Source organism: Trachypithecus francoisi, unplaced genomic scaffold (assembly GCF_009764315.1).
Source record: "Trachypithecus francoisi isolate TF-2019V2 unplaced genomic scaffold, Tfra_2.0 Lachesis_group13, whole genome shotgun sequence".
Taxonomy (NCBI): Eukaryota; Metazoa; Chordata; class Mammalia; order Primates; family Cercopithecidae; genus Trachypithecus; species Trachypithecus francoisi.
The window spans coordinates 108,021,373-108,049,134 of NW_022681458.1; the positions used below are offsets into that span (position 1 = coordinate 108,021,373).

The 27,762-nt window shown below is 46.5% G+C and overlaps 2 protein-coding genes and 1 long non-coding RNA gene across 3 annotated transcripts in view; 2 read left to right on the forward strand and 1 right to left on the reverse strand.

Annotated features, from left to right (window-relative positions):
• The window catches only part of LCT (lactase), a 53,510-nt gene extending 33,167 nt beyond the window's left edge, over positions 1 to 20,343 (forward strand). The window contains exons 9-17 of the mRNA XM_033231652.1: positions 245 to 513; positions 2,876 to 3,166; positions 4,134 to 4,332; positions 6,816 to 7,018; positions 9,498 to 9,607; positions 12,822 to 12,956; positions 17,310 to 17,533; positions 18,385 to 18,615; positions 19,639 to 20,343. Of these exons, the coding sequence (XP_033087543.1) occupies positions 245 to 513; positions 2,876 to 3,166; positions 4,134 to 4,332; positions 6,816 to 7,018; positions 9,498 to 9,607; positions 12,822 to 12,956; positions 17,310 to 17,533; positions 18,385 to 18,615; positions 19,639 to 19,859 (1,883 nt within the window). The 3' untranslated portion in view covers positions 19,860 to 20,343. The remainder of the gene's footprint in view (positions 1 to 244; positions 514 to 2,875; positions 3,167 to 4,133; positions 4,333 to 6,815; positions 7,019 to 9,497; positions 9,608 to 12,821; positions 12,957 to 17,309; positions 17,534 to 18,384; positions 18,616 to 19,638) is intronic.
• A 1,225-nt stretch (positions 20,344 to 21,568) lies between these two features.
• On the forward strand, positions 21,569 to 24,054 carry LOC117095074. The gene is made up of 2 exons (XR_004441800.1): positions 21,569 to 22,140; positions 22,473 to 24,054. It is a non-coding gene; the product is annotated as an uncharacterized LOC117095074 (long non-coding RNA).
• Positions 22,535 to 27,762, reverse strand: part of UBXN4 (UBX domain protein 4) — a 42,621-nt gene continuing 37,393 nt past the window's right edge. Inside the window, exons 12-13 of the mRNA XM_033231655.1 lie at positions 27,316 to 27,518; positions 22,535 to 24,794 (exon numbers count right to left, since the gene is read on the reverse strand). Coding sequence (XP_033087546.1) covers positions 24,656 to 24,794; positions 27,316 to 27,518 — 342 coding nt within the window. The 3' untranslated portion in view covers positions 22,535 to 24,655. The remainder of the gene's footprint in view (positions 24,795 to 27,315; positions 27,519 to 27,762) is intronic.

Sequence of the window (27,762 nt, forward strand, 5' to 3'; positions counted from 1 at the left end):
TTGGGGCATGTTTCTTTACCCCAACAGAAGAATTTGATTTGGAGATGATCAGTCATTAATGCTTGCTGTGGAGTCATAGGTACTGGCAAAAAAGTAAGATCGACAGATGATCTGTTGATCTTTCAGGGCATATGTCACTTTTAGGACAACAACCTTGAATTGAGGAGCTGACACTGGGTTGGCTGTGTGGAGGTCCTGACTCCTGGTGTCAAGCTGTCCTCTGCTCCCTTTGGGATGTTCCCAGCCTACAGGCTCGATGGTGTAGACCTTCGAGGGTATGTCGCCTGGTCTCTGATGGACAACTTTGAGTGGCTGAATGGCTACACGGTCAAGTTTGGACTGTACCATGTTGATTTCAACAACACGAACAGGCCTCGCACAGCAAGAGCCTCCGCCAGGTACTACACAGAGGTCATTACCAACAATGGCATGCCACTGGCCAGGGAGGATGAGTTTCTGTACGGACGGTTTCCTGAGGGCTTCATCTGGAGTGCGGCTTCTGCTGCATATCAGGTGAGGAATTCAGGGTGGTGGGACACCGTTGACCACACACCTGCCCTGCACCAGGCTGTCAGTTCAGTGCTGGGAAGGGCACATGCATGAACAGGAGATTCCAGCAGACCCATGGAGGGGCAGCATGGGGTCTGGGCGGTCCTCTTCCAGACAGTCTGGCTTCTTCACAGCCTCAAATTTACCCAGACCAGCATGGTGAGGCTCACTGTCTTGAGATGAGTGCTTGCAGGGCCAGACAGAGCAGGGAGAGCCTGGGCAGAAGCACTTGGGCAAAGACTCACAAATACAGTCACGCATCGCTCACGACAGGGATTTGCTCTGAGAGGTATGATGTTAGGCGAGTTCATAGTTGTGTGAACATCACACAGAGTACACTTACACACACCTAGCTAGTATAGCCTACTATACATCTAGGCTACATGGTATAGCCTAGTGCTTCTAGGCTACAAACCTGTACAGCCTGTTACGGTACTGAATGCTGGAGGCAGTTGTGACACAGCGGTATTCATGTATCTAAATGTAGAAAGGCACAGTGAAAATATGGCATAAAAGCTGGACAGGGCACTTACCGTGAATGCAGCCTGTGGGACTGGAAGTTGCTCTGGGTGAGTCAGTGAGTGAGGGGTGAGTGAATGGGAAGGCCTGGGCATTACTGTACACTACTGTGGACTTTATGAACCCTGCACACTTATGCTACACTACATTTATTTTTTAAATGTTTTTCTTTCTTCAATAACACTTTAACCTTAGCTTACTGTAACATTTTTACTTTATTAACTTTTTAATTTTTTAAACTTTTTTACTCTTTTGTGATAATGCTTAGCTTAAAACAAGCACATTGGTCCAGGTGTGGTGGCTCACGCCTGCAAATCCCAGTGCTATGGGAGGGTCACTCGAGCCTAGGAGTTTAAAACCAGCCTGGGCAACATGGCAAAACCCTATCTCTATAAAAAAAAATCAAGGCCGGGTGTGGTGGCTCACGCCTGTAATCCCAGCACTTTGGGAGGCCGAGGCGGGCAGATCACAAGGTCAGGAGATGGAGACCACGGTGAAACCCCGTCTCTACTAAAAATACAAAAAAAAAAAAATTAGCCAGGTGTGGTGGCGGGCGCCTGTAGTCACAGCTACTCAGGAGACTGAGGCAGGAGAATGGTGTGAACCCAGGAGGCCGAGCTTGCAGTGAGCCGAGATCACGCCACTGCACTCCAGCCTGGGGACAGAGCGAGACTCCGTCTCAAAAAAAAAAAAAACAAATCAAAAAGATTAGCCGAGTATGATGGTGTGCTCCCATAGTCCCAGCTACTCGGGAGGCTGAGGCAGGAGGATCACTCAGCCTCCCAAGTAGCTGGGATTACATGCACATGCCACCACACCCAATGAATTTTTTATTTTTAATTTTTTTGTAGAAATGGGGGTCTCACTATGTTGCTAGGGCTGGTCTTGAACTCCTGGCCTCAAGTGATCCTCCTCCCTTAGCCTCTGAAAGTGCTGGAATTACAGGTCTGAGCCACAACACCTGGCCTGCATATGCTATACTTTTTATACTGCTGGCCACACGGTCGGTTTATTGACATGAACACCACCAGAAACATGAATAATGCAGTGCTCTACAACGTTACGACGGCTACAGAGCACTAGGCAATAGGAATGTTTCAGCTCCATTATAATCTTATGGGACCACCATCATACATCAGGTCCGTCATTGACCAAAACACTGTTCTACAGCCCATGACTATGACGAGTCCCTGCTGGACCCTTTTATTCCTCAGCTAGATCCTTCCAAGCAGGCAGTTTGCTCACGTTGGCTCTCAGCATGGACCTGAGTTTATTCTGATGTCCTAACAACATTACATTGCTACTGTATTCATCCAAAATGAGGCTCACTCCTACAGAAAATAGGATGGTTTTATTTTTTCCAAGAAAAATGGAATACGAAAAGGCGAGTGACTTGTCTGGCAGTTATTGATGGTTCCTGCTTTCCATCTTCTGCCTGTGTCTGTCTCTGTGCACGAGTGGGCCTGCTGCATGTGTAGAGAAAGCCAGGGGAGTTCCAAGACTGAGTGGGGGCCAGAGCAGGCTCCCAGAGAAAGTAACCACACTTGGCTAATTTTTTTGATTTTTTTATAGAGATGGGGTTTTGCCATGCTGCCCAGGTTGGTTTTGAATTCCTGGGCTCGAGCGATCCTCCCATAGCACTGGGGTTGCTGGCGTGAGTCACCATACCTGGACCAATGTGCTTGTTTTAAACGAAGCATTATCACAAAAGAGTAAACGTCCTGACCTGAGACTCACCCAGTGGCAGAAAGGAGCCTGTGAGTGCTTGACAGAATGACCTAATTAGACCATGTCTTGTCATCTTGAGGCCGAAGGTGCGTGGAGAGCAGATGGCAAAGGACTCAGCATTTGGGACACGTTTTCTCACACACCACTGAAGATTGAGAACGATGCCATCGGAGACGTGGCCTGTGACAGTTATCACAAGATTGCTGAGGATCTGGTCACCCTGCAGAACCTGGGCGTGTCCCACTACCGTTTTTCCATCTCCTGGTCTCGCATCCTCCCTGATGGAACCACCAGGTACATCAATGAAGCGGGCCTGAACTACTACGTGAGGCTTATCGACGCACTGCTGGCCGCCAGCATCCAGCCTCAGGTAGGGTGGGGCCTGGCCAGGCCTCGGGAAAGTCCACATGTGGGAACCGGCGGGTCCGGGGGAGCACATGTATCGTGTAAGCAAAATGCTGGTTTCAAATTTAGCTTTTGTTGTTGTTGTTGTCATTGTTGTTGTTGTTGTTTTTGAGACGTAGGTAGCCTCGCTCTGTCCTCCAGGCTGGAGTGCAGTGGTGGATCTCGTTTCTCAGCCTCCTGAGTAGCTGGGTTTATAGGCACGCACCAGCATGCCTGGCTAATTTTTGTATTTCTAGTAGAGACAGGGTTTCACTGTATTGGCCAGGCTGGTCTCAAACTCCTGGCCTCAAGTGATCCACCCACCTCAGCTTCCCAAAGTGCTGAGATTATAGGTATGAGCCACCGTGCCAGACCTCAAATTTAACTTTTTAATTGTTGGTAAAGTCATATGGTGCAGAATTCAAAAAGCATAAAAGAGCTTCCTTCCCAACTTTGACCTCAGCCATCTAGTTCTCCATGAAAGCAATTTATCCCTTTCCTAAAAGAAAAAGAAAAAAATCTTTGAGCCTTTTTGTCTCATAAGTCACTCTCAGGATTAGCAGCAGACGTTGATGCTGGCACATCTAACCCAGGGCTTCCCATAGAAAGCACGATTGAGGCCGGGCGCGGTGGCTCAAGCCTGTAATCCCAGCACTTTGGGAGGCCGAGACCGGCGGATCACGAGGTCAGGAGATCAAGACCATCCTGGCTAACACTGTGAAACCCCGTCTCTACTAAAAAAACACAAAAAATTAGGCATGGTGGCGGGCGCCTGTAGTCCCAGCTACTCGGGAGGCTGAGGCAGGAGAATGGCGTAAACCCGGGAGGCGGAGCTTGCAGTGAGCCGAGATCCGGCCACTGCACTCCAGCCTGGGCGACAGAGCGAGACTCCGTCTCAAAAAAAAAAAAAAGAAAGCACGATTGATGCAACAGCTGATCTGGCTTCTTCCCAGGTGACCATTTACCACTGGGACCTACCGCAGGCGCTTCAGGATGTGGGAGGCTGGGAGAATGAGACCATCGTGCAGCGGTTTAAGGAGTATGCAGATGTGCTCTTCCAGAGGCTGGGAGACAAGGTGAAGTTTTGGATCACGCTGAATGAGCCCTTTGTCGTTGCTTACCAGGGCTATGGCTCTGGAACAAAAGCTCCAGGTAAGTCCTAGCCCTGGCTCGTCAGCTCTTTGAATCACGGCATTCTTAGCACATCAAGAGTTGAAATCCAAATGGCACAGGAGGAGGCAGCAAAGAAAGTACCATGGCAGAAACCCTGCTTCTTGCTCAGGGCTGTAGAGGATTCCCTCCTGACATTGCATTGCTAACCATGAATTTCACATCTCAGTACCTCAAAGTGGGTTCGTTTCTTTGCTCTGTGACTCTGATCGGCCTCAGGTGGGCAGCTCTCTGAGATCAGAGATGTGGGCAAATTGATGTGGGGAAGGACAGTTTGTCAGGCTGTACAGATCTACAGTCTGTTTCCACAATTCCCAAACCCCAAAGGTTCTGACAATTGGTTTGGCTGACCTGAGCTCATTTAATGGTAGTGAAAGCTGACTCAAACCAACAGGAGGCTGCTCATGGTCTTTATCACACTGAGCGAACATTCCTAGGTTCTGCTGCACAGATATCAGTGTGCTTGACTATGGAGAGCTGTCCCGGGCCCGTGGGACTGGTAGGTACTTTTCTCAAAGGAAACATTTAATTCCAAAACACATCTGAACCTAAAAGATTTTTTTTCCTTTATCTTTGGTTGATATGCAATAATTGTACATATATGAAGGGGTAGCCTTCCCCTCCACACCTGTGGGTATATCTCATCAGGTGGGACGAGAGACTGAGAAAAGAAAGAAGACACAGAGACAAAGTATAGAGAAACAACAGTGGGCCCTGGAGACCGGCACTCAGCATACCAAGGACCTGCACCGGCAGCGGTCTCTGAGTTCCCTCAGTTTTTATTGATTATTATTTTCATTATCTCAGCATGAGCAATGCAGTAGGAGAGCAGGGTGAGAACAGGGAGAAGGCCAGCAAGAAAACATGTGAGCAAAAGAATCTATGTCATAATTAAGTTCAAGGGGAGGTACTATGCCTGGATGTGCACGTCGGCCAGATTTATGTTTCTCTCCACCCAAACATCTTAGTGGAGTAAAGAATAACAAAGCAGCATTGCTGCCAACATGTCTCACCTCCCGACATAGGGCAGTTTTTCTCCTATCTCAGAAATGAACAAATGTACAATCGGGTTTTAAACTGAGACATTCAGTTCCCAGGGGCCGGCAGGAGACAGTGGCCTTCCTCTATCTCAACTGCAAGAGGCTTTCTTCTTTCACTAATCCACCTCAGCACAGACACTTCACGGGTGTCGGGCTGGGGGATGGTCACCTTTCTCATCCCACGAGGCCATATTCTCCAACCCTAATGATCACAGTGGATCCCCAAGGAGCTCCAGATTATCAACTCCTGTCAATTCATTTGAGCCCGGGAGTTCAAGGCTGCAGTGAGCCATGATCATGGCACGACTGCACTCCAGCCTGGATGACAGTGCATGACCCTGTCTCAAAAATAATAATAGGGCGGTTATGGTGGCTCATGCCTGTAATCCCAGCACTTTGGGAGGTCGAGGCAGGTGGATCGCCTGAGGTCAGGAGTTCAAGACCAGCCTGACCAATATGGGGAAACCCCGTCTCTACTAAAAATACAAAAATTAACGAGGCATGGTGGCGTGCGCCTGTAGTCCCAGCTACTCAGGAGGCTGAGACACGAGAATTGCTTGAACCTCTCAGCTCACTGCAATCTCCGCCTCCCAGATTCGAGCGATTCTCCTGTCCCAGCCTCCTGAGTAGCTAGGATTATAGGGACCTGCCACCACAGCTGGCTAATTTTTTGTATTTTTAGTAGAGACAGGTTTTGCCATATTGGGCAGACTGGTCTTGAACTCCTGACCTCAGGTGATCCACCCGCCTCAGCCTCCCAATGTGCTGGGATTACAGGTGTGAGCCACCCTGCCCAGCCTGGGTTGTCCTTTAAGTTTAAAAAAATCATTTGTACATGTAGTCCTCCTTTCTGAATATAACATTGGTTGGAAGCTAACTCAATAGAAAGAAACTCCATCTCTTTAGTCTCTCTAGTTTGACTATAGTAGCTAACAGAGTTGGGCTGCAATGTCACACTTCAGCATCAGGTGTCACCATCTGATTTGATTTGCTCCAGCCTAAGCATTTCTTAAATTGGGAGCTTTAGATTCTGTGACAGGTATCTCTATTATGGGTATTTTGCCTGAGACATATGAGCCACTCTTCTGGAGGAGGGGGACAGAAACCAACATTTATCAAGTGTCCTTCCCTTTTCCAGACACAGTGCTGCTGTGGGTGGGTTTCCTACACTGTTTCGTTTCTCTCTAACAAGCACTCTCTGCTGCCCATTTCACCAGGGAGAAAACTGAAAGGCTGAATTACTCACCCAAAGTTACACAGCCAGGTAATAAGAGGGAGAGCCAGGGTTTGAATTCCAGTTTTCCTAATGCCAGAATCTACACCTTTTCTCCCAAACACAGAGGGGACATCTGCAGGCAGGGACTAACAATCTTGGTCACATCCATTCTATCCATTCTCTGTTGACGTTCATGTGTATGTTTCCAGGAATCTTTGATAGGCCTGGCACTGCCCCCTACATTGTTGGCCACAACCTAATAAAGGCTCATGCTGAGGCCTGGCATCTGTACAACGATGTATACCGCGCCAGTCAAGGTGGTGTGATTTCCATCACCATCAGCAGTGACTGGGCTGAACCCAGAGATCCCTCTAACCAGGAGGATGTGGAGGCGGCCAGGAGATATGTTCAGGTCTGTTTTTCCTCTGGACACTTGTTCTTATTTTTGTCCATCTTTCCTTCCAGCCTAATGGAAATAGATTGTGAATCAAAGATTTAGGGTGTGGTGGCTCATGTCTGTAATGCCAGCATTTTGGAAGGCTGAGACGGGAGGATTGCTTGAGGCTAGGAGTTTGAGACCAGCCTGGGCAACATAGCAAGACCTTGTTTGTTAAGAAAAAAAAAATTATTAGGGCATGGTGGCACACACCTATAGTCCCAGCTGCTCAGGAGGCTAAGGTGGGAACTTGAGCCCAGGAGTTCAAGGTTGCAGTGAGCCATGATTTCAGCACCATTAAACTCCAGGTGACAGAGGGAGACCACCCCCAACCCAAAAAAAGAAGAATGGTTAGGATCTAAGCCTAGTTTTGCTATTGCCTGATTTTGTGAGCTTGGGAAAATCATCTAACTTTTTCATGCCTTAGTTTTCTCATCTTTGAACTAGAGATGCTCTACCCACCTCATAAGTTTGCTGTGATGAAAGTGATAAGGTCCATGGGGTTAGGTTGTCTTTAAGTTTTTAAAAATCATTTGTACAGGTAATTATTTCTGTAACATTGGTTTGAAGTTAACTCATAGAGAGAAATTTCCATCTCTTCAGTCTCTCTGGTTTGATTATAGTTGCTAACAGAGCTGGGCTGCAATGTCACACGTCACCTTTAGGTGTCGCCATCTAATTTGATTTGCTACAGCCTAGGCATTTCTTAAACTGGGGGCTTTAGATTCTGTGAAACTCATTAGTGCCCCTAATTTGCCAACTCAATGAGTTTAAGAACAGCATCTTTTGGTCATAGAATTTCACCCCTAGGAAGTAGAGACATTAGTAGGAAGTTGGCTGGGCATGGCGGCTCACATCTGTAATCCCAGCAGTTTGGGAGGCTAAGGCAGGCTGATATCCTGAGGTCAGGAGTTCTAGACCAGCCTGGCCAACATGGTGAGACCCCATCTCTACTAATATTATAAAAATTACCCAGGCATGGTGGCACATGCCTGTAGTCCCAGCTACTCTGGAGGCTGAGGCAGGAGAACCCAGGAGTTGAGATGCCCATTGCACTCCAGCCTGAGTGACAGAGCAAGGCTCCATCTCCAAAAAAAAAAAAAAAAGGAAACAGGTGCCAGCATGGCCTACCTTTATTTCCTCCTGAACCCCTGACTGACAAGAGAAGAGAAGGAGAAGAATGATCCTCATTCATGGCACAGCTCCTCTGGCTCCTCCTAGAGTCTCTGAAAGGGCTAGAAGGTGCTGTCTCCTACATTTTGCATCAGGAAGGAAAGACAAGGGTTTCTCTCTGGATCGGTTCCCACTCTGGGCTCTGTGGAAGAGTCTGCCAACTGTGACACTATAACTCTCTTGGGGGGAACACCAAGGGCCTTGGTTTGCCAAACTCTTCACAGGAGAACTTGACAAAGATAGTCAAATTAATAAACGCAACGAAGAGCTTAATTTTCTGGTCTGCCAGTCAGCTGGGGAAACAGTTTTGAAACGAAATTAATGTATCCCTCATTTCAGACTCACAGAACTGGTGATTTAGAGCAACATTTCCTTTTTTCCTGAAATCAAAACTTCGAATGTCAGGAAATGTTAGGCTGTCATATCTTTAGATTGAGCCACTTACTGGCGAACTGTGATACTGCAGCCATGGACTATGACAGATGCATCTCCTATTAGAATCAGCTTCCACAAAAACATCCAGTGTGTTACCTTGGAGTGGGTGCATTTAAGCCTCCTTACCAGGGCATGTGTGTTCCATGCCTCGTCTCTAACCATGGGTGGAAGCTGCCCTCACCCCACATTGCCAGCAGCAGCCAGCAGGTGAGGAGAGGATTTGGAGAGACTAAAGAAGGCTCTCAACCCCCCAGCATCATAGTGTGTGGGTGCCACGTATCCCCACCCATGATAAGGATGGCCTAGGCCTCATTAGAGAAAATGGGTCAAACAGTTCCCCATGTTGGGGCTGTGAAAGCCCATGAAGAGTTATGCTTTGCCCGGAAAGTCAGGAAAGCAAAACCTTGCATCTCAGCCCTCCCCAGAAAGTTCTGGTTGCCTCTTGGGCACTTTGATGCAGAAATTCAGCCGCTCAGTGGTGAGAAAGGGAACCGGGAGCCTGGAGGCTTGTGGTTCTCCCTTATCCTCTGCAGGATCCGTCCAAGGGCAGCCAGGAAGCATTTGTTGAGCTCCAGGGTCAGTGCGCAGGTCAGTTCCTGTCACCTCAAGCTGTAACTATGAAGAGGTGGTCCTGCCCTCAGTGTGACAGCAGCTGAGCAAGCACAGACCCAGCTGGGAGACCTGTGAGCACTGAAGCTGCAACAGGCAGGAGCCACAGAGAAGAGAACTTAGCCTGGGGGTCCAGAAAAAGGAGGGAGGTTGTGAGGCCTGGCACTTCTGAGCAGGGACGGTGCTGTCTCTTGCTGTACCCAGCCTGGGCTGACTGTCTCCCCAACCCCACCCACAGTTCATGGGAGGCTGGTTTGCACATCCTATTTTCAAGAATGGAGATTACAACGAGGTGATGAAGACGCGGATCCGTGACAGGAGCTTGGCTGCAGGCCTCAACAAGTCTCGGTAAGGGCCTGGTGCCCGCAGTGCTGAGGGCATGGCGTCGGGGTCGCAGAGGCATGTCTCGGGCAAGTTACCATGACTGAGCTTCTTTGCTTGCTGGGAGGTTACATGTGATCATATATGTAAAGCTTAGCCCAGCACCTGGCACTGCTATGTGCTTGACAGAGGGGGGTTGCTATTATGGTTATTATATTGCAGAACAGCCAGGAAATCTGTCCCAAGGATATCCACCTCTGAGCAACCCCACTCCACCACTCCACAGATAAATCCCGGTTCATCCTATCCTATTTCATCACCGCACGTGCGAATGTGGGTGGCAGTGGGTGAGTCAGGTTTGTGCTTTGCATCATTTGGTCAGCAGGTGGCGATGGTCTGCACCAAAGCGTCCCTCCTTACCCGCCCGCCCCTTCTTGTCAAGGAAGGAGTAGCAACGTCAGCAGCCAACGTTTACGCATCTTCTGTTGGTATCTTTATTTCTACTTAAATATGAGTAAAGTGAGGCGCAAAGATTAGGGCAAGGTCACCCAGCTATTAAGAGATGGAGCTGAGATTTGCAGCCAAGCTGTCTGCCCCCAGGGCGCATGCTGGGGGCTTGAGTCATGCAGGTGGGGTGAGAGGTGTGGTGTGTGGAAGGGCGGGAAGCGGGGATCACTGCCCGTGGGAACATGCCCACCGCTCCAAGGCCGGCGGGAATCAAGTGTGAATTCCCAACACAGTCTTTGAGTCCTGTCCCCAGACGCCCCCATAGAGCCCAGCTGAGGATTAAAAATCCAGTTCCCAGGCTGAGCGCGGTGGCTCACGCCTGTAATCCCAGCACTTTGGGAGGCCAAGGCGGGCGGATCACTTGAAGTCAGGAGGTCAAGACCAGCCTGGCCAACATGGCGAAACCCTGTCTCTACTAAATATACAAAAATTAGCTGGGCGCGGTGGCGGGGGCCTATATTCCCAGCTACTTGGGAGGCTGAGGCCAGAGAATCGCTTGAGCTCAGGAGGCAGAGGTTGCAGTGAGCCGAGATGGCGCCACTGCCCTCCAGCCTGGACGACAGAGCGAGACTCTGTCTCAAAAGAAAAAAAAGAAAAGCCAGCTCCCACCTCACAATGCACACTCCGGCCTAGTTAGGGTAAGTGCCGCAGAGCAGGCTGTGCCTAAAGGTCTGATCTGCGAACTGTCATCTCCAGCGAAACCGGTGAGCGTCCGGCCCATCCGCACAAGTTTGCCGAGCACCTACCATTAGACCGAGCCAGGGCCAGAGGGAGGGGTCCACGGAAGGAGAGGATTCCAAGTCGGTTCCTCAAGCTGCTGACAGATCAGCTGGAAAGACAGTGCTCCATGGAATCCCATTCCCCAGGTTCTTCAGTACAAAGAAAACTCAGCAGATGAGATCAGGGTGGACCGGGTAGACCCAGGAGATTTCATGGACAAGGCAGGACATCAGCTGAGCTGGGCCTTGACAGGGGATAGAGCGCAGGAGATTACAGCTCATTCCTTCCAAGGGGCAGGGTTGTGAAGACAGGCCTAGAGGTAATAATGAGCAGGGTGCCAGAAGCTGAGAGTGGGGGAGACCAGCCCAGTGGCAGTGAAGGGGCTGAGGCCACATGGTGAAGGGCCTGGAAGCCAAGTGCAGGGCATTGGCTTTGGGGCCACAGGCCATTGCTGGCTTCTGAGCAGAGGTGTCAGGTACATGAGAAGGCTGTGCTTTGGTTTTCTCCTATCATCTCAGAAACCCCAGGGAAAAAAGGTTCTTGATCCCTCAGGTTAACGGTAACAGAAAGGTCAAGATGAAAGTGTCAGAGGCATCTCTGGGCCACACCTAAACCAGAAGCACCAGGTCTCCCTGTCAGCATGCGCATGCAGTCAAGATCACCTGTACACACTGCACACAAGTGTTTATTAGTCAGGTTCTACAGGAGAGAGGCTTTTCACTCAGAGTGCCTGGAAAATGCTCCATCTACACGTTAAGAAGACAAAGTTCCCAGACTCATATGTAATCCTAGCACTTTGGGAGGCTGAGGCAGGAGGATTGCTTGAAACCAGAAGTTCAAGACCAGCCTGGGCAACATAGTGAGACTTTGTCTTTACAAAAAAATTAAAAATTATCTAGGCATGGTGGCACACACCTATATTCCCAACTACTTGGGAGGCTGAGGTGGGAGGATTGCTTGAGCCCAGGAGACTGAGGTTGCAGTGAGCTATGATCTCACCACTTCACTCCAGCTTCAGGGGGCGTGCAGTGTCCCCAGGAGGGCAGAGCAAGACGCTGTCTGAAAAAAAAAGAAAAAGAAAAAGAAAGAAAGAAAACAAAGTTCAGTGAAATCGTGAGAACTGAGAAATTCAAACTCAAATACTCAATTTGCAAATTATTTCCCTTGCTACTTTGAAGATCTTGAAGCTATTATTATTATTATTGCTAAAGTTGGAGAAAAAGAGGCATGCCTAACCAAACCCAACAGGAAGGAGCAGAGAAACTTGGAAAGGGCAGAAAATGGAAATACAAATTATACAAGATACAGGGCCGGGTGCGGTGGCTCATGCCTGTAATCCCAACACTTTGGGAGGCTGAGGTGGGTGGATCACTTGAGGTCAGGAGTTCAAGACCAGCCTGGCCAACATGGTGAAACCCCATCTCTACCAAAAATACAAAAAATTAGCCAGGAGTCGTGGCGGGCGCTTGTAGTCCCAGCTACTCAGGAGGCTGAGGCAGGAGACTCGCCTGAACCCAGGAGGCAGAGGTTGCAGTGAGCTGAGATCGCGCCACTGCACTCTAGCCTAGGTGACAGAGTGAGACTCAGACACAAGAAAAAAAAAATTATACAAGGTCTAACTTTACAAACATGGGGGAAGAGTCTTGGGTATGTACCTCAGGTATGCTCTTGATTCTGAAATCTGTCATAGATGCTAAATATCAGAATTTGCATATGTTAACGTTTGAAGGAAATTAAGAACTGTACATGCATGTGTGCATGTGCATGTATGTGTGTGGTCCTTCAGGTTTCAGAGGCTCTTGCAGAGACCTAGGGAAGCCAGGTTTTTGGTCTGGGCGGGAGGAGCCGCAGGTGCTTCCTGCACTGCCTGAAGGACATGTTCATCCCCTCCGGTTCCCCCAGTCACTGCCAAGTGCCTGGGGTTCAGAGCACCCCCCACCCCAGCCCCACGACATTCTCTTCTCAAAGCGTGGCTCTCCCTGACGCCCTGCCCTTAATGGCTTGTTCCATCCAGGCTGCCAGAATTTACAGAGAGTGAGAAGAGGAGGATCAACGGTACCTATGACTTTTTTGGGTTCAATCACTACACCACTGTCCTGGCCTACAACCTCAACTATGCCACTGCCATCTCTTCTTTTGATGCAGACAGGTAAGTCCACCAACAGGGCACCCGTAGCCATCTCCGGAAAAGGCAGAAAGGTGACCCTTGGCTGTGCTCTCCGAGGCCTGCCCAGCCTCAAAATAGGGCCTCCAACGCCGAATGTGGCAGGGTTTGCGAGACGCTCACCACCCCACAGATCCCAAGGAAATCTCCAGCAAGCAAGAGGGCGAGGAGGCCGAGGTCTCCAGGGCATCTCCCATGAGGGCACATGTGCTTGGCTTTTTGTTTTATTTCATTTTTAAAATTTATTTATTTATTTTGTGTTCTTTTTCACAGGCTGCTCAACTCTTAAAATGCTTGGTTTTTAAAAAGTATTTTCAAGAAAAGAATTTGTTTAGGTTTTATCAAAATTTGCTTTAATGTTAATAAATATTACAGTAATACAAGAGTAAAATTTTATTTTCTCTTTTAAACAATGCTTATGAAGTAGAGATAGTAAAAGATTTTGGTTCACCTTTTAAGTAATGGTTTTTATTTTTATTTTATTCGTTTTTTTTTTGAGACAGAGTCTCGCTTTGTCACCAGGCTGGAGTGCACCGGCACAATCTTGGCTCACTGCAACCTCCGCCTCCCGGGTTCGAGTGATTCCCCGGCCTCAGCCTCCGAGTAGCTGGGATTACAGGCGCGTACCACCAAGCCTGGCTAATTTTTGTTTGTTTGTTTGTTTGTTTGCTTTGTATTTTAGTAGAGACAGGGTTTCACCATGTTGGTCAGGCTGGTCTCTATCTCCTGACCTCAGGTGATCCACGCGCCTCGGCCTCCCAAAGTGCTGGGATTACAGGCGTGAGCCACCGCGCCTGGCCGATTGTCTTTTTCTTTATGATATCTATTTATCTAGAGACTTTTCCATCCATATCCTGTATGGTTTTTTAAATGTCACCAAGTTAATTTTCACCTTTCTCTAGTACCTCCTTGAGTATCTTAATAATCAGCCTTCTGAATTCTTCATCTGGCAATTCAGGGATTTCTTCTTGGTTTGGATCCATCACTGGAGAGCTAGTGTGAACTTTTGGGGATCTTATAGAACCTTGCTTTGTCATATGACCTTTTCTGGTTCCTTCTCATTTGGGGAGACTGCTTCACTGGAAAGATCTGGAACTCAAGGGCTGCTGTTCAGATTATTTTGTCCCACCGGGTGATCCCTTGATGTGGTGCTCACCCGCTTTCCCTCGGGATGGGGCTTCCTGAGAGCCAGGCTGCAGTGATTGCCGTTGCCCGTCTGGGTCTCTCCACCCAGCAGGAACTACTGGGATCTGAACTGGTGCTGAGGAATGTCTGCAGAGTCCTGTGATGTGATCTGTCATCAGGTCTCCCAGCCATGGATACCAGCACCTGCTCCAGTGGAGGTGCAGGGGAGTGAAGTGGATTCTGTGAGGGTTGTTTGTTGTGGTTTTCTCCAACGCTGGTTATGCTGGCAGTGAAGTTGCCATGTGGACAGACTCAGGACCTCTGGTCAGCCAGGATGTTGCAGGTGGTGGAATTTGTTGTTATTTTCTCCTTCTTTGGAGCAGGATTGTTCTGAGTTGCTGTAATGGGGTGAGTCGGTTGGTCTCCAGCCAGGAGGTGGCACTTCCTTTTTTTTTTTTGAGGCAGAGTCTCGCTCTGTCGCCCAGGCTGGAGTGCAGTGGTGCAATCTCGGCTCACTGCAAGCTCCGCCTCCCGGGTTTACGCCATTCTCCTGCCTCAGCCTCCCGAGTAGCTGGCACTACAGGCGCCCGCCACCACGCCTGGCTATTTTTTTGTATTTTTAGTAGAGACGGGGTTTCACCATATTAGCCAGGATGATCTTGATCTCTTGACCTCGTGATCCACCCGCCTCGGCCTCCCAGAGTGCTGGGATTACAGGCGTGAGCCACTGCGTCTGGCCTGGAGGTGACACTTTCAAGAGAGGAGGTGATGCTTTCAAGAGAGGAGGTGGCACTTTCATGGTGGCACTTTCAAGGTGCTTTCCCCTTCTGGTGCCACCAGCTGCAGTAGTAGAAGGGGGATTATAAGCTTGCCCTACGTTGGCCAGGGTAAGTATTCGGGTGTCTCAGGTGATGGGCGGGGCCATAGAACTCCTAAGAGTTCATGTCTTTTGTCTTCAGCTCCCAGCAAAGGTAGAGAAAGACCATCAGATGGGGGCAGCGTTAGGCATGTCTGAGCTCAGACTCTCCTTGGGTGAGGCTTGCTGCAACCACTGTGGGGGAATAGGAGGCTGGTTCTCAGGCCAGTGGAGTTCTGTTCCCAGGGGGATTATGGCTTCCTCTGCTGTGTCATACAGGTTGCTAGGGAAGTTGGGAAAACTGGCAGTCACAAGCCTCACCCAGCTACCATGCAGCCAGCAAGGCCAGTCTCACTCCTGCCGTGCCCTGCCAACAGTGCGCAGGGCAGAGCTCTCACCCCGGGCTACAAGCCTCCTCTCTGAGAAAGCAAGCAGGGCTTTCAGGCCTTGCCCCTCCCCACCCGCCCACACTGTTGACTGTGGCTTCTGTGCTTTTATCTGCACTTCTTGTTTGCCCCCAAGATTCTGCTCCGGAAAATTCATGCTTCTAGTTGAAATTAAGTTCAGCTAGAAGCTTCCTTCATCCTTCCCCTCCCTAATTCCACTGGCTTCCTTCCCCAAGGACCCCTGTAGGATAAAGTCAGGAATGGCTTCCCTGGGCTCAAACTGGGGACAGGGAGTGGCTACAGGGCTCTTCCTACTGCTTCTTCTACTTTTACATTTCACTTGGCTCCCTAAATCCACTTGCGTTCTAGGTAAGGTTAAATCCTTCTCCTGTGATCTGGATGTTCAGGTGCCCAGAGAGGATGTGTGTTCAGAGGCAGACTTTCCCCTTCGCACACTTGGGGAACTCACAGTTTTGTAGCTGTCTCGTGGAGTTTGCAGCAGCATTCTGCTTCTTTCAAAGGGTCTACGAATTCTTTCGGTTTTTCTGGTATGTTCCTGCAGTAGTTCTTGGAGCAATAGTTCACAACGTGAGTCTCCACACACTGTTCTGTCCATCCAAGTGGGAGCTGTACCTAAGTCCTGTCTCCTATCTGCCATTTTCAGAAAATCTCATTTTGTTCCTTTTCTATGAAGCATCTTTCCACACCAGTAGCTCTGACTGTGTTCAGGTTCTTTCTTTGAAAACCAGCCCCTCGGCCGGGCGCGGTGGCTCAAGCCTGTAATCCCAGCACTTTGGGAGGCCGAGACGGGCGGATCACGAGGTCAGGAGATCGAGACCATCCTGGCTAACATGGTGAAACCCCATCTCTACTAAAAATACAAAAAACTAGCCGGGCGAGGTGGCGGGCGCCTGTAGTCCCAGCTACTTGGGAGGCTGAGGCAGGAGAATGGCGTGAACCCGGGAGGCGGAGCTTGCAGTGAGCCGAGATTGCGCCACTGCACTCCAGTCTGGGCGACAGAGCGAGACTCCGCCTCAAAAAAAAAAAAAAAAGAAAAGAAAACCAGCCCCTCCACTCCCACTGCATCCTGAAACCCCCCCGAGTCAGGCTCACCAAGGGGGCTGAGGAGACTCCAGAACACCCCTCTACTCCTTCTGATTCTCCCTCCCTCTCATCAGCCCTGGGGCTGTCTCCTGGGAGACCTCCACTTGTGCTTATGAAATGGCCCACATTCAATTCAGCTGTGTCAGATAAATAAATCCAGGTGCTGATAAAACTTTTTTTTTTTTTTTTCCTGAAGGATCTGAGTGTAAGAAGTGTCTAAATGCTTGGTCCTTATTTGACATGTACGACTACAGGTGATCAGGCTTCTGTGGCCTCCCCCAGCAGGCACCCCTGTGGCAGGAGCTGTCCCCTCTCCTTGTCCATCACTGAAGAGAGAGGCCAGGCTCTTGGACACTTGAAGGAGGTGCCAGCCTGTCCGCTGCCTGTCAGCACACAAAGCAGGGCCCCAAGTATTGATGTCTGTGGCCACACGCGTGGTCTGCATGTGGCATTGGCGAGACACGGGGGGCTTGGGGGCGCCCATTCTCTGGGGAACAGCACTGGTGTCCGTCGGAAGTCTGGAGCTGGGGACCCACGGAGCCTTTCATAGCTGCTGTATGGAGCCACCTATTCAGAGTAGTGGAGGGCTGGGCTCCATGAGCAAGAACATGCTCTGCACAGGCAGAGAAATTGAAGGGCGGAGAGCTGAGTGGCTTGTCCAGTGCTATACCAGCACAGGGTGCAGGCAGCTAGAACCAGCAAAAGGAGGAGAATTTGAGGCAATTTGATTTTTCTGGGGTTAGTGTGATTCTTAAGGCCAGACAAAACCTAAGGCTTTTCCTGGTCTAGGTCCTGTTTTGTGTTTCATGTAAAGGGCCTCTTGAGATTTACGTAACAATACCTCATCTTTAGTTTTTGAACTTGTAGAGGAGTTGCCTCCATCGCAGATCGCTCGTGGCCAGACTCTGGCTCTGTCTGGCTGAAGATGACGCCTTTTGGCTTCCGGAGGATCCTGAACTGGTTCAAGGAGGAATACAATGACCCTCCGATTTATGTCACGGAGAATGGAGTGTCCCAGCGGGAAGAAACGGACCTCAATGACACTGCAAGGATCTACTACCTTCGGACTTACATCAACGAGGCCCTCAAAGGTATGACGGCCCACCCCTCCCCAGCGTGCACCTTTCCGTGTTGGAAACATCTGCCATCTGCAGGAGGGTGATACAGTGTCCTTGGGCCACAGTAAGAAAAGAACGCTAAGGTTTCTTGCTCCTGTTGGGTTTAAGCCTTGCTTTAGGGCTGTGCTCTGAGTTTTTTCCTTCCTATGTCTAAGCTCAGCAAGCAAGCCCAGTGGTCTGATGCCACCAAACCCTAGTTCCTGGCCTGAGTCACTTGCTCCCCCTGATCCTCCCTGATGTCAGAACAGCAGTGTCCTCCTGAGAACAGTCTGGGTAGGGCCCAGGAGGAGTAGGCTGTGTGGTTGCCTGTGGAGTCTCTTGGTCTCCAAACCAAAGTGTGAGGCTCTTGGCTCAGCCCTAGCAACTTGAGATGGGACCATGAGGATAAGAGAATGGAACAAATGCTGAGTAAAAGAGCAAGCAATGCACCAGCAAAGGAAATGATTAGAACAATCCTACCCAGCTGAAATCTGTTCCATCTAAGGGCTATTTTCTATAGGGAGGAGCACTAACATTCTAAGGCACTGACCAAGATCATGGATAGAAGTGTAGCCCGCGGGAATTAGTCCACCCATGTTCCCGACTCCCATTCAGGGCTGAGCCTTTCTAGAAAGATGCTGGTGGCTCTGCATCTCCATCCACAGAGGACCCACTAACACTGCATGCAGAAGAAGGGGCAGCTTTCTTACAAAGCTAAAGCCAAAGCTTACCACCATCTGTGAGGGCGGTGGGGAGCACAGTAGGCAGACCTGGCTTCTGAAGGCCTGGCAGGAAGGTGCCTTCTGAGATAGGAAACTTATGCCCAGCCCTATGTGTTTGAGCAGCTGTGCAGGACAAGGTGGACCTTCGAGGATACACAGTTTGGAGTGCGATGGACAATTTTGAGTGGTCCACAGGCTTTTCAGAGAGATTTGGTCTGCATTTTGTGAACTACAGTGACCCTTCTCTGCCAAGGATCCCCAAGGCATCAGCCAAGTTCTATGCCTCTGTGGTCCGATGCAATGGCTTCCCTGACCCCGCTACAGGGCCTCATGCTTGTCTCCACCAGCCAGAAGGTGAGACGTGGCTCTGGGAGGAAATAAAGCCTAAGGGTGAGGGGCAGGTGGAAGGGCCTCTCTCAGTCTGTTTTCTTCTAGTTTATTTCCCTCCTCTCTGCTGCTCCATCTCCTTCATTCATTCAACAAATGTTTATTTTCTTTGAATGCACCAGACATTTCCTGGGGTGGAACAAAGGACACTTGGGGTCAATGTTACACCTAGAAACCAGAGCCCTGGTCTGGGAATAAGCAGGTCTAGGCTTTTCTTCCAGCCCTACCACTAACTTGCTGTGCACCCATAGATAAGAAACTAGGCACATGCTTCTGGGCAGTTACAAGGATCAAATAAAAGGACCATGAAAGTACAATGCCTGCACTATGTGGGTGCCCCATATTTGTTAAATGAAAGAGTATAAATCACTACACAAATATAAATGACAATTATCCAGTTTCAATTATACATCCTGATGAGAATCCTTCATCTGAAAATTCAAAATCCACAATACTGCAGAATCTGAAACTTTTTGAGCACTGGCATGACAACACAAATGGAAAATTCAACACCTGACCCCATGCCACAGGTCACAGTCAAAACACAGTTAAAGCTTTGTTTCATGCACACAATTATTTAACATGTTATATAGAATTACCTTCACACTATGTGGATAAGTTGCATATAAAACATACATGAATTTCATATTTAGACCTGGGTCCCATCCCCAAAATATCTCATTATGCATATGCAAATATTCCAAAATCTTAAAAAATCCCAAATCTGAAACACTTCTGATCCCAAGCAAGCATGTCGGATAAGGGATATTCAACCTGTATTCTAATTGCTGATAGAGATGTTTAAAAAGTACAACTGCTTAACTTCACTCAGTGGCTCCTGACACACAGTGAAAGGGGATGGGTACCTCCACCTCAGCAACCCATCAATGGCTGTGCAGATTTGGGGTACCGTGCAGCCTCTGCTGGGGTCTCAGAAATCTGAGAACTCAATCAGTGCCAGAGCACCAACCACCCTGTGTCCTCTCCTAGATGCTGGACCCACCGTCAGCCCCGTGAGAGAGGAGGAGGTGCGGTTCCTGGGGCTAATGCTCGGCACTGCAGAAGCACAGACAGCTTTGTACGTTCTCTTTTCTCTTGTGCTTCTTGGAGTCTGTGGCTTGGCATTTCTCTCATACAAGTACTGCAAGCGTTCTAAGCAAGGGAAAACACAACCAAGCCAACAGGAATTGAGCCCGGTGTCTTCATTCTGATGAGTTACCACCTCAAGTTCTGTGAAGCAGGCCTAGTTTCTTCATCTACCTTTGCTGGCTACCAAACTCCTTGGGGTCTTGGACTCTGCTCATGCTGGACTTCTCCATAAAGTCCTGCTGCAACATTAGAGATGACTTTAATCTTGAAGCATTCCCAGTTACTGATTAAAATGGAAATATCTGCATCTTGCTCCAGTATCAGAGCTTTCATTTGGGCATTTAAGGAGCAAGTAGCTCTTGCAGAAACGTGCAGCTACTGGTCTAGTGGGGTCTGTGAACCACTTACTTCAACTTAAGGGGCTGTTTTAAGTTTCAGAGTTAAGGGTTAAGTTGTTAAGGGAGTAAAAACCATAAAAATCCTTTCTATAAGAAATCAACTCCATTGCATAGACTGCAATATCATCCCTGCCCTTCTGCAAGCTCTCCCTAGCTTCACATCTTGTGTTTTCCAAAAAATAAAAACAGCAGACTGTTCTTTCTCCTATGGTTGCCCCTCCTTGAGAAAGTAGGTTCAAGAGAAGTTGTGAAGTCACACAAGCCATCTGGAGTTCCCATTAAGTCTTTCTGTTGACATTATATTCCTTGGGGCAAATACCACAACATGCAGAAAGTGGCCTTTTCCCACCCAACACCCCCACTGCCCCTTTTTATGCCATCCCCAGCTCTCTCCCATCTGACCTTGGTTCATTTAGCCTGTTTCCTTCCTCCTTTCCCAATTTGTGGTAGTTCTAAAATGCACATAGGTCAACTATCTGTATTCGTTTGTGTCTTCCCAAATGCTATTCCTTCCACCTAGGATGCCCTTTCTTCTGAAAATGCCTTCAAGTCTCAGCTGAAATAATGTACTTCCTCCTCTGAATGGCTTCCCTGAAATCCCCAGGCAGATTCTCCTTCGTCTGCTTTACTTGTAAATATCCCCTAGTACAACTTGACCATCCAGTTTCTATACTGGAATTGTGTATTTATCAGCTTCTTAAGGCCAAGGACCATGTCTCATTGTCTCTGGCAAGCACAACTTGGAGACAGCAATGAAAAGCACAAATGCTCCTTTCGTGTGTTCACCCATTCACATAGCATTTCCAGGGCAGTGGTGGGAGCAGAGAGAGAGATGTTCTTCATAATCCCCTCAAATGTGCTGAGAGACAATCTCAGTGTGAAACACCTAAACACTTGATTGGCCCATATATTACATCTAGATAGCTAGGAAAATGTTTTGTAAAAACAGAGTAATTTCGGGCTGGTCTTAAAAGGATGATCATACTTGAAATTTGCTTCTTGTAAGCATTCCTTTCCCTCTCAAAACGTTTCAACGCCATGAGTCCCAACCTGGCAGTCAGGAGCTTGTGGTGCACAAGCATTTTTCTCCATCAATTGACTGGAAAAGTTTGTCAGATAGGGGTGGGGGTGGTTCTAAAATTGATACTAAAGACATTCCTTGGCCGGGCGCGGTGGCTCAAGCCTGTAATCCCAGCACTTTGGGAGGCCGAGGTGGGCGGATCACGAGGTCAGGAGATCGAGACCATCCTGGCTAACACGGTGAAACCCCGTTCTCTACTAAAAATACAAAAAATTAGCTGGGCGTGGTGGCGGGTGCCTGTAGTCCCAGCTACTCGGAAGGCTGAGGCAGGAGAAGGCAAAGGTTGCGGTGAGCCCAGATAGCGCCACTGCACTCCAGCCTGGGCGACAGAGCGAGACTCCGTCTCAAAAAAAAAAAAAAAAAAAAAAAAGGAGAAAATGTTTACCGCATATGCTAGCAAATGGCTTTAATGTACACAGGAGTCTTATAAATCAGTAATAAAAATATGAAAACAAAAAAATTGGCAAGCAATACAGAGTTCTCAAAATAAGACTGATCAATAACATCAAGATGCTAACTTCATTCATGATAAATACAATGCATACAAGATGCGTATCATTTCTCATCTACCATTTTGACAAAGCTAACAGTGTGATAACGCAGTGTTGGCAAAGGTGTGGGAAATGGACATTCTCGACTGCTGGTAGGGGTTCAAATTCAGTTTGTAGAGGAGGCAATGCAACAACATCTTTAATAATCCAAACTGCAAACACTCTTCTTTCACTTAGCAAGTTATACAAACACATTCAAAAGGTGTATTTTCCCAGTAGACTATACCTCCCACCCAAGGTTGCTTACGGTAGCAATTTTTATAATAGAAGAACAAAAATGTGTAATAACCACTGAATGTCACCAGAACATGAACAGTAAGCTGAATGCAGTAACATTCATCAAGCAGAATGCTATGCAACCATTAAGAATGAGGTGGCCGGGCGCGGTGGCTCAAGGCTGGGCGCGGTGGCTCAAGCCTGTAATCCCAGCACTTTGGGAGGCCGAGACGGGCGGATCACGAGGTCAGGAGATCGAGACCATCCTGGCTAACACGGTGAAACCCCGTCTCTACTAAAAAATACAAAAAAACTAGCCGGGCGAGGTGGCGGGCGCCTGTAGTCCCAGCTACTCCGGAGGCTGAGGCAGGAGAATAGCGTGAACCCGGGAGGCGGAGCTTGCAGTGAGCTGAGATCCGGCCACTGCACTCCAGCCTGGGCGACAGAGCAAGACTCCGTCTCAAAAAAAAAAAAAAAAAAAAGAATGAGGTAGCTCGGTGTCGACAGGAAATGATCTCAAGACTATGTAAGCAAAAAAGCAAGATGCAGGGTAGAATATATAATATGATCCCATTTATTAAAAAATAAAGATTACATATTTGCTTATATTCGCATACAAATTTTCTGAAAATTACATAAGAAACTGTTAATAGATTACCTCTGGAGAATAGTACTGGGGTAAGAGGTTAGGAAGAATTCTCATTTTACAGCCTTATATACTGTTGTGATTTTTTTTTTTACCATGTACTTTTTTAAAATACAAAATTGAGGAGGGATTCTCCTACTCCAAAATTACGAAGCATTCTTTTATGTACATTTCTCTAAGAGTTATATTTGATATTTTTCAAGGCAAACTGACTTGAGGTACTCCATGTTTTTCCAAATGTATTTCTAATAATTATTAGTAGAGTCACATCTATTTGACAGCTTTTTTAAAAAGTCACATATTGCTCTATTTTTAAAGATGACAAACCTTTATTTAAATGGGATGCTTGCTCGAGATTTTCTTTTTCAAACTCACTTTTTAAGTTACGGAAATAATATCACTGCTGAAAATTTGGAAAACATATAGGGGTGCCAAAAATACCACTAAGATCACATAAACCAATCTTACCATTATTAATGTTTTGGTGTGTTTTCTTTCTTTACATATATATTAATACCTAGTACTATCTATGTAGAAAATGTGTTTGCAAAGCTGAGATTACACTGTACCTATAGCTCTGGATCCTGCTTCTTTTGCCCAACACTTAACAGATGCTCAGTAAACATATTAAACCAAGTTGTTAATTAGTATTGTACCATTTATCCTCATCAAAAATTACTTCTATAGAAGGCATTTAGTTGGTTTCCAGTTCTTGAGTAAAATAAATAACACTTAATGAATATGTCTATACCTAAATGTTGTCTGCATTTATGATTTAGAAAAAGCTACTGGATCAAACAGTATGAACTATTTTAAGTTTCTGATAAATGTTTTTCAGAATTATACTGGTTTTCACTCCACCAACAGCATAGCCTGTGTTGCTGTTTCCTTGCCAACACTGTCACCATTTTTAAAAGTTGCTGTTATTTCACAGGTAAAACACAGAAAGTTTGCTCTGAGAAAATTTCTTCCTCTCATTACAAAATAAAGTCACAGTCTTTCCATATGTCCACTCAAGAGTGCTATCTTCCAATCTAAAACAGAGGAACCATTTTCAAACATCATTAGTTCAGTGGTCTCCACTAATAAAGACATATGTAACATGTAAGTCAGATAAGAATCTCAACTTAAGAAAAACCAAATGACTAAAGGCATATCTTTAGTCTATACTTCTTGTCCTATAGGTACTCTAGGTCCTTGTGTAATTATTGAGGACAAAACTTCAATTAAAGGTGAGAGGGAAAGCTAGGTTGCAGACTAGCAGCTGTTTTGCATCAACTTTATGCAAACAAAGTGCTGTGCCTCACTGACTTAGGAGACAAGTCACATGGCAGCAGTTTGTGTGTGTCAGAAAATTTCTTCAGTGATATTTAAAGTAACATAGCCAGCTACTTTCCCGAGACAGCTCCAGGGCAATACTAGGGAAAAAACAAAACAGAGCCCTGTGCAACAAAAATATGCTAGATAACAAAACTCAAAGCAAAAATAAGATCATTCCAATTTTTGGGAAAGTTTTTTTATTCAGTGTTTAAGTAAGATCAAAAACTACAAGATTTTGCTTGCAGCTGATGAGCCAAAAGAGAAGTTAAACATAAATTCTCATCTGATTTGCTAGTTAAAATGCTCTGACACAGAATCAAATTACTCACTGACACAGCAATTACTTTGGGCTTAAGAGTCTTGGCGCAAAGTAGCTCTAAACAAAACGTGTCATCTGACAGCACAGGGCTAATGGGCATATGAAATACTGAGTAAGAAGCTGATGGAGGCAGGCTGCGGCAGACTTTTTGGTTCTTTTAGGCTTCTAGCCAGTGGTTGCTGTATAAGCAAGGACCTAGCAGACAGTTATTTCCTGTCTTTACTTTTCTGAGTTAAACACCTTCAACCCACACCCACTAAGCAGGAATAGAAAGACATTTTATAGACCAGTTGGAAAAGATAAAGCAGTCCCACTTCTCCAGTAGAATTTTAGTTGAATTAAATCATAAGAGAAACAATGATTATTGCACATATTATACTTGTCACACTACATCTGTTGAGTGGAATTTCCATTCCAAGTGTTGTTTTCATCTTCACCATCATCTTGAGTCCTTAATCTGTATATTTTCCCCTCCTTTTTAAAGTCGTCTCCACGTTTTTCCAGCACTCTTTTTCTCACTGGTTCCCTGATATGACAAAAGAGGGAGCAAAGGGAAGATGTCATAAAATAAAAACAACAGTAATACAAGCTGTTTCCTTCCAACTTCCATCACTACAGGCAACTAAGTTTTACTTTTAATGCCATCTAAACTAAGGAAAGTCCATGGGAGACCATTATATCTACTAACACAGTACTAGACTTTAGTAGTCTTTGGTACTGTAGCTTCATCTGATCTCTAAGTCAAGCCAGCCAGCCAAATCATATATTCCATTTTCATTGTGTTTCTTAGTGACTTACTAAGCTTTAGAGGAGTGTGACCATTTGCCAACTAATCTTTCCTTTGTTATTTATGCAAGCTGACATATCTACTAAAACATTTGTAACTGAGCACCCTAGAGACTATCCAAAGCTCCAGTCAGCTTGACAGAAAGGGTCAATTTTTAATCCTTCACAAAATCTTTAAGAATGACTTATTTATAAACAATTAAGAACAAAGAGGACTTCCTCATCTGAAAATACAAAGGTACAAGGATAAAATTTAAGCCAATATACTTTTGTAACTCTAGAGGGGACAGAGAAAAAAGGAAAAAATAACAGTGAAACACAAAGCTTCACCCTGTCTTTGACACAACTTTTATTCCATCCTTTGTTCCAATCTAAGATCTTTCTCTTATTTGAAAAAAGTGTTTTTATTTTTTTGTTTTTGTTTTTGAAACAGGGTCTCCCCTCTGTTGCCCAAGCTAGAGTGCAGTGGCACGATCATGGTTCACTGCAGCCTCAAAACTCCGGGGCTCACACAATCCTCCTGCCAAGCAGCTGAAACTAAAGGCACACGCCATCATCACACAGAGCTCATTAAAATTTTTTTTTTGTGGCCGGGCGCGGTGGCTCAAGCCTGTAATCCCAGCACTTTGGGAGGCCGAGACGGGCGGATCACGAGGTCAGGAGATCGAGACCATCCTGGCTAACACGGTGAAACCCCGTCTCTACTAAAAAAAAAATACAAAAACTAGCCGGGCGAGGTGGCAGGCGCCTGTAGTCCCAGCGACTCGGGAGGCTGAGGCAGGAGAATGGCGTAAACCCGGGAGGCGGAGCTTGTAGTGAGCTGAGATCCGGCCACTGCACTCCAGTCTGGGCGACAGAGCGAGACTCTGCCTCAAAAAAAAAAAACAAAAAAACAAAAAAACACACAACAAGCTATCCTGTATTACAGTAATTCAGTATTAAATGCTCCCACCCATTGCTCAGTTAAGAGTTGTAAGATTCAGCCTTGTTTGAGTTTCCCTGTGTCCTCACTAGAGTAATATACTTAGTAGATAACTGGTCTTTCTGCCTAATAGTTATTAAATAAAATAAAGGACAAAGCAGCCCAATACTCTTATAAGTCATTACCTACGGAATCCATAAACACATGACTAGGGGTTCTCCACACTGAAGGCAAAGAGGAAAGAATTTCTATTACTTATCACATAGGACTGCTGTGAAGATTTGTTATAATGCCTAAAAAAGGCCTCACAGAGTGCTTAACAGAGGTGTTCATTACAGTAAGTTACATTATTATGTAATTATTAGAAAGGGGCATAATCTTACTTTCTACGAAAATACTTCCCGTTAACCTGTTTCAAATATGCAAAAGCTTAACAAAGACAACGAGTTAAAATTGTCAGTGTTGTATTACTATGCTAACAATTGCATGCTATCTGCTATAAATGCTGTTTTGTTTTTGTTTTGAGACAGGATCTCACTCTCACCCTATCACCAAGGCTGGAGTGCAATGGCACAATCTTGGCTCACTGCAGCCTCAATCTCCAGGGCTCAAGTGATCTTCCCATCTCGGCCTCCCAAATAGCTGGGACCACAGATATGTGCCCAGCAAATTAAAAAAATGTTTTTTGTACAGACAAGGTCTCACTATATTACCCAGGCTAGTCTTGAATGCCTGAGCTCAAGTAATTCTCTCCCCTCAGCCTCCCAAAGTGCTGGGATTACAGGCGTGAGCCACTGCTCAGGCCCTGGCCTCCTGGTTAAGGGATTAGTCCAAAATAATTCTCTGAAGGAGAATTTTCAAACGAATAACCTGTTTCTGCAATTTGGTCCTTCTTTGAATGATCCAGACAAGGCTATCAGCCAGTATATAAAATAACCAACAGGGTTAAAATTATCAAAGCAGAGTAATTCATCTACAGTAATTATGCAAGATGACCCTGAACAATTAATGGAATGAAATATCTTGTGTCAAGCAAAACATGGTTAGGAAGAAAGAAGTTACTAGAAAAAAAAAATCTGCCTTGATAGTTATGGGATAAAGAAAACTTCAATGAATGAAACAATAAACCAGCAGAGGTGAAGCTGCTTTCCATAAAATTGGTTTTACAAAGCTGAGGAGAGATGATATAATACAGTTTCAGAGCATCTGAGTTTTTCTCCTCCACTGTGGGAACTGGAGAGGACATATACAGAAAGGCAAAGTACTCAATTTTTTACTTTAAAAAAGATATTGGGCATGACTTACATATTTTATAAATGGGGAAAACACACACAGATACCTTTTTTCTGATTTGCTAGATGATGCAGGGTTTGGGGGTTCTGACGATGTTACTCTCACTGAAGTCTGTGTGGGAGGTGGACTGCTAAACAAGAAATTGCTAATTAATCTCCAGATGGCAAGGAATGGATAAAGTACTGTTCCCAACAAGGTCCAAATGTCTCCGCTGGAAGAGTGTACCATGGATGCAGTTGGTCTTCCTGCCTAGAAATTAAGAAATAAACAAACCTAGATAAAGACTACATTAGTACAATCACATCATACCCAAGGTTCCAGACGAAACTTTCATCTGGAAAAGGAGGTCCTACTGATTTTAGTTTACCTCAAGAGGGTGAAATGATATCTTTTGCTGTTTTTCAGGTATATAAAAACTTCTGAAGACTCCCATAAGTTTTTAAAGATAAATTATAATATACAATATTATAATTGCATAATACTGTATATTATA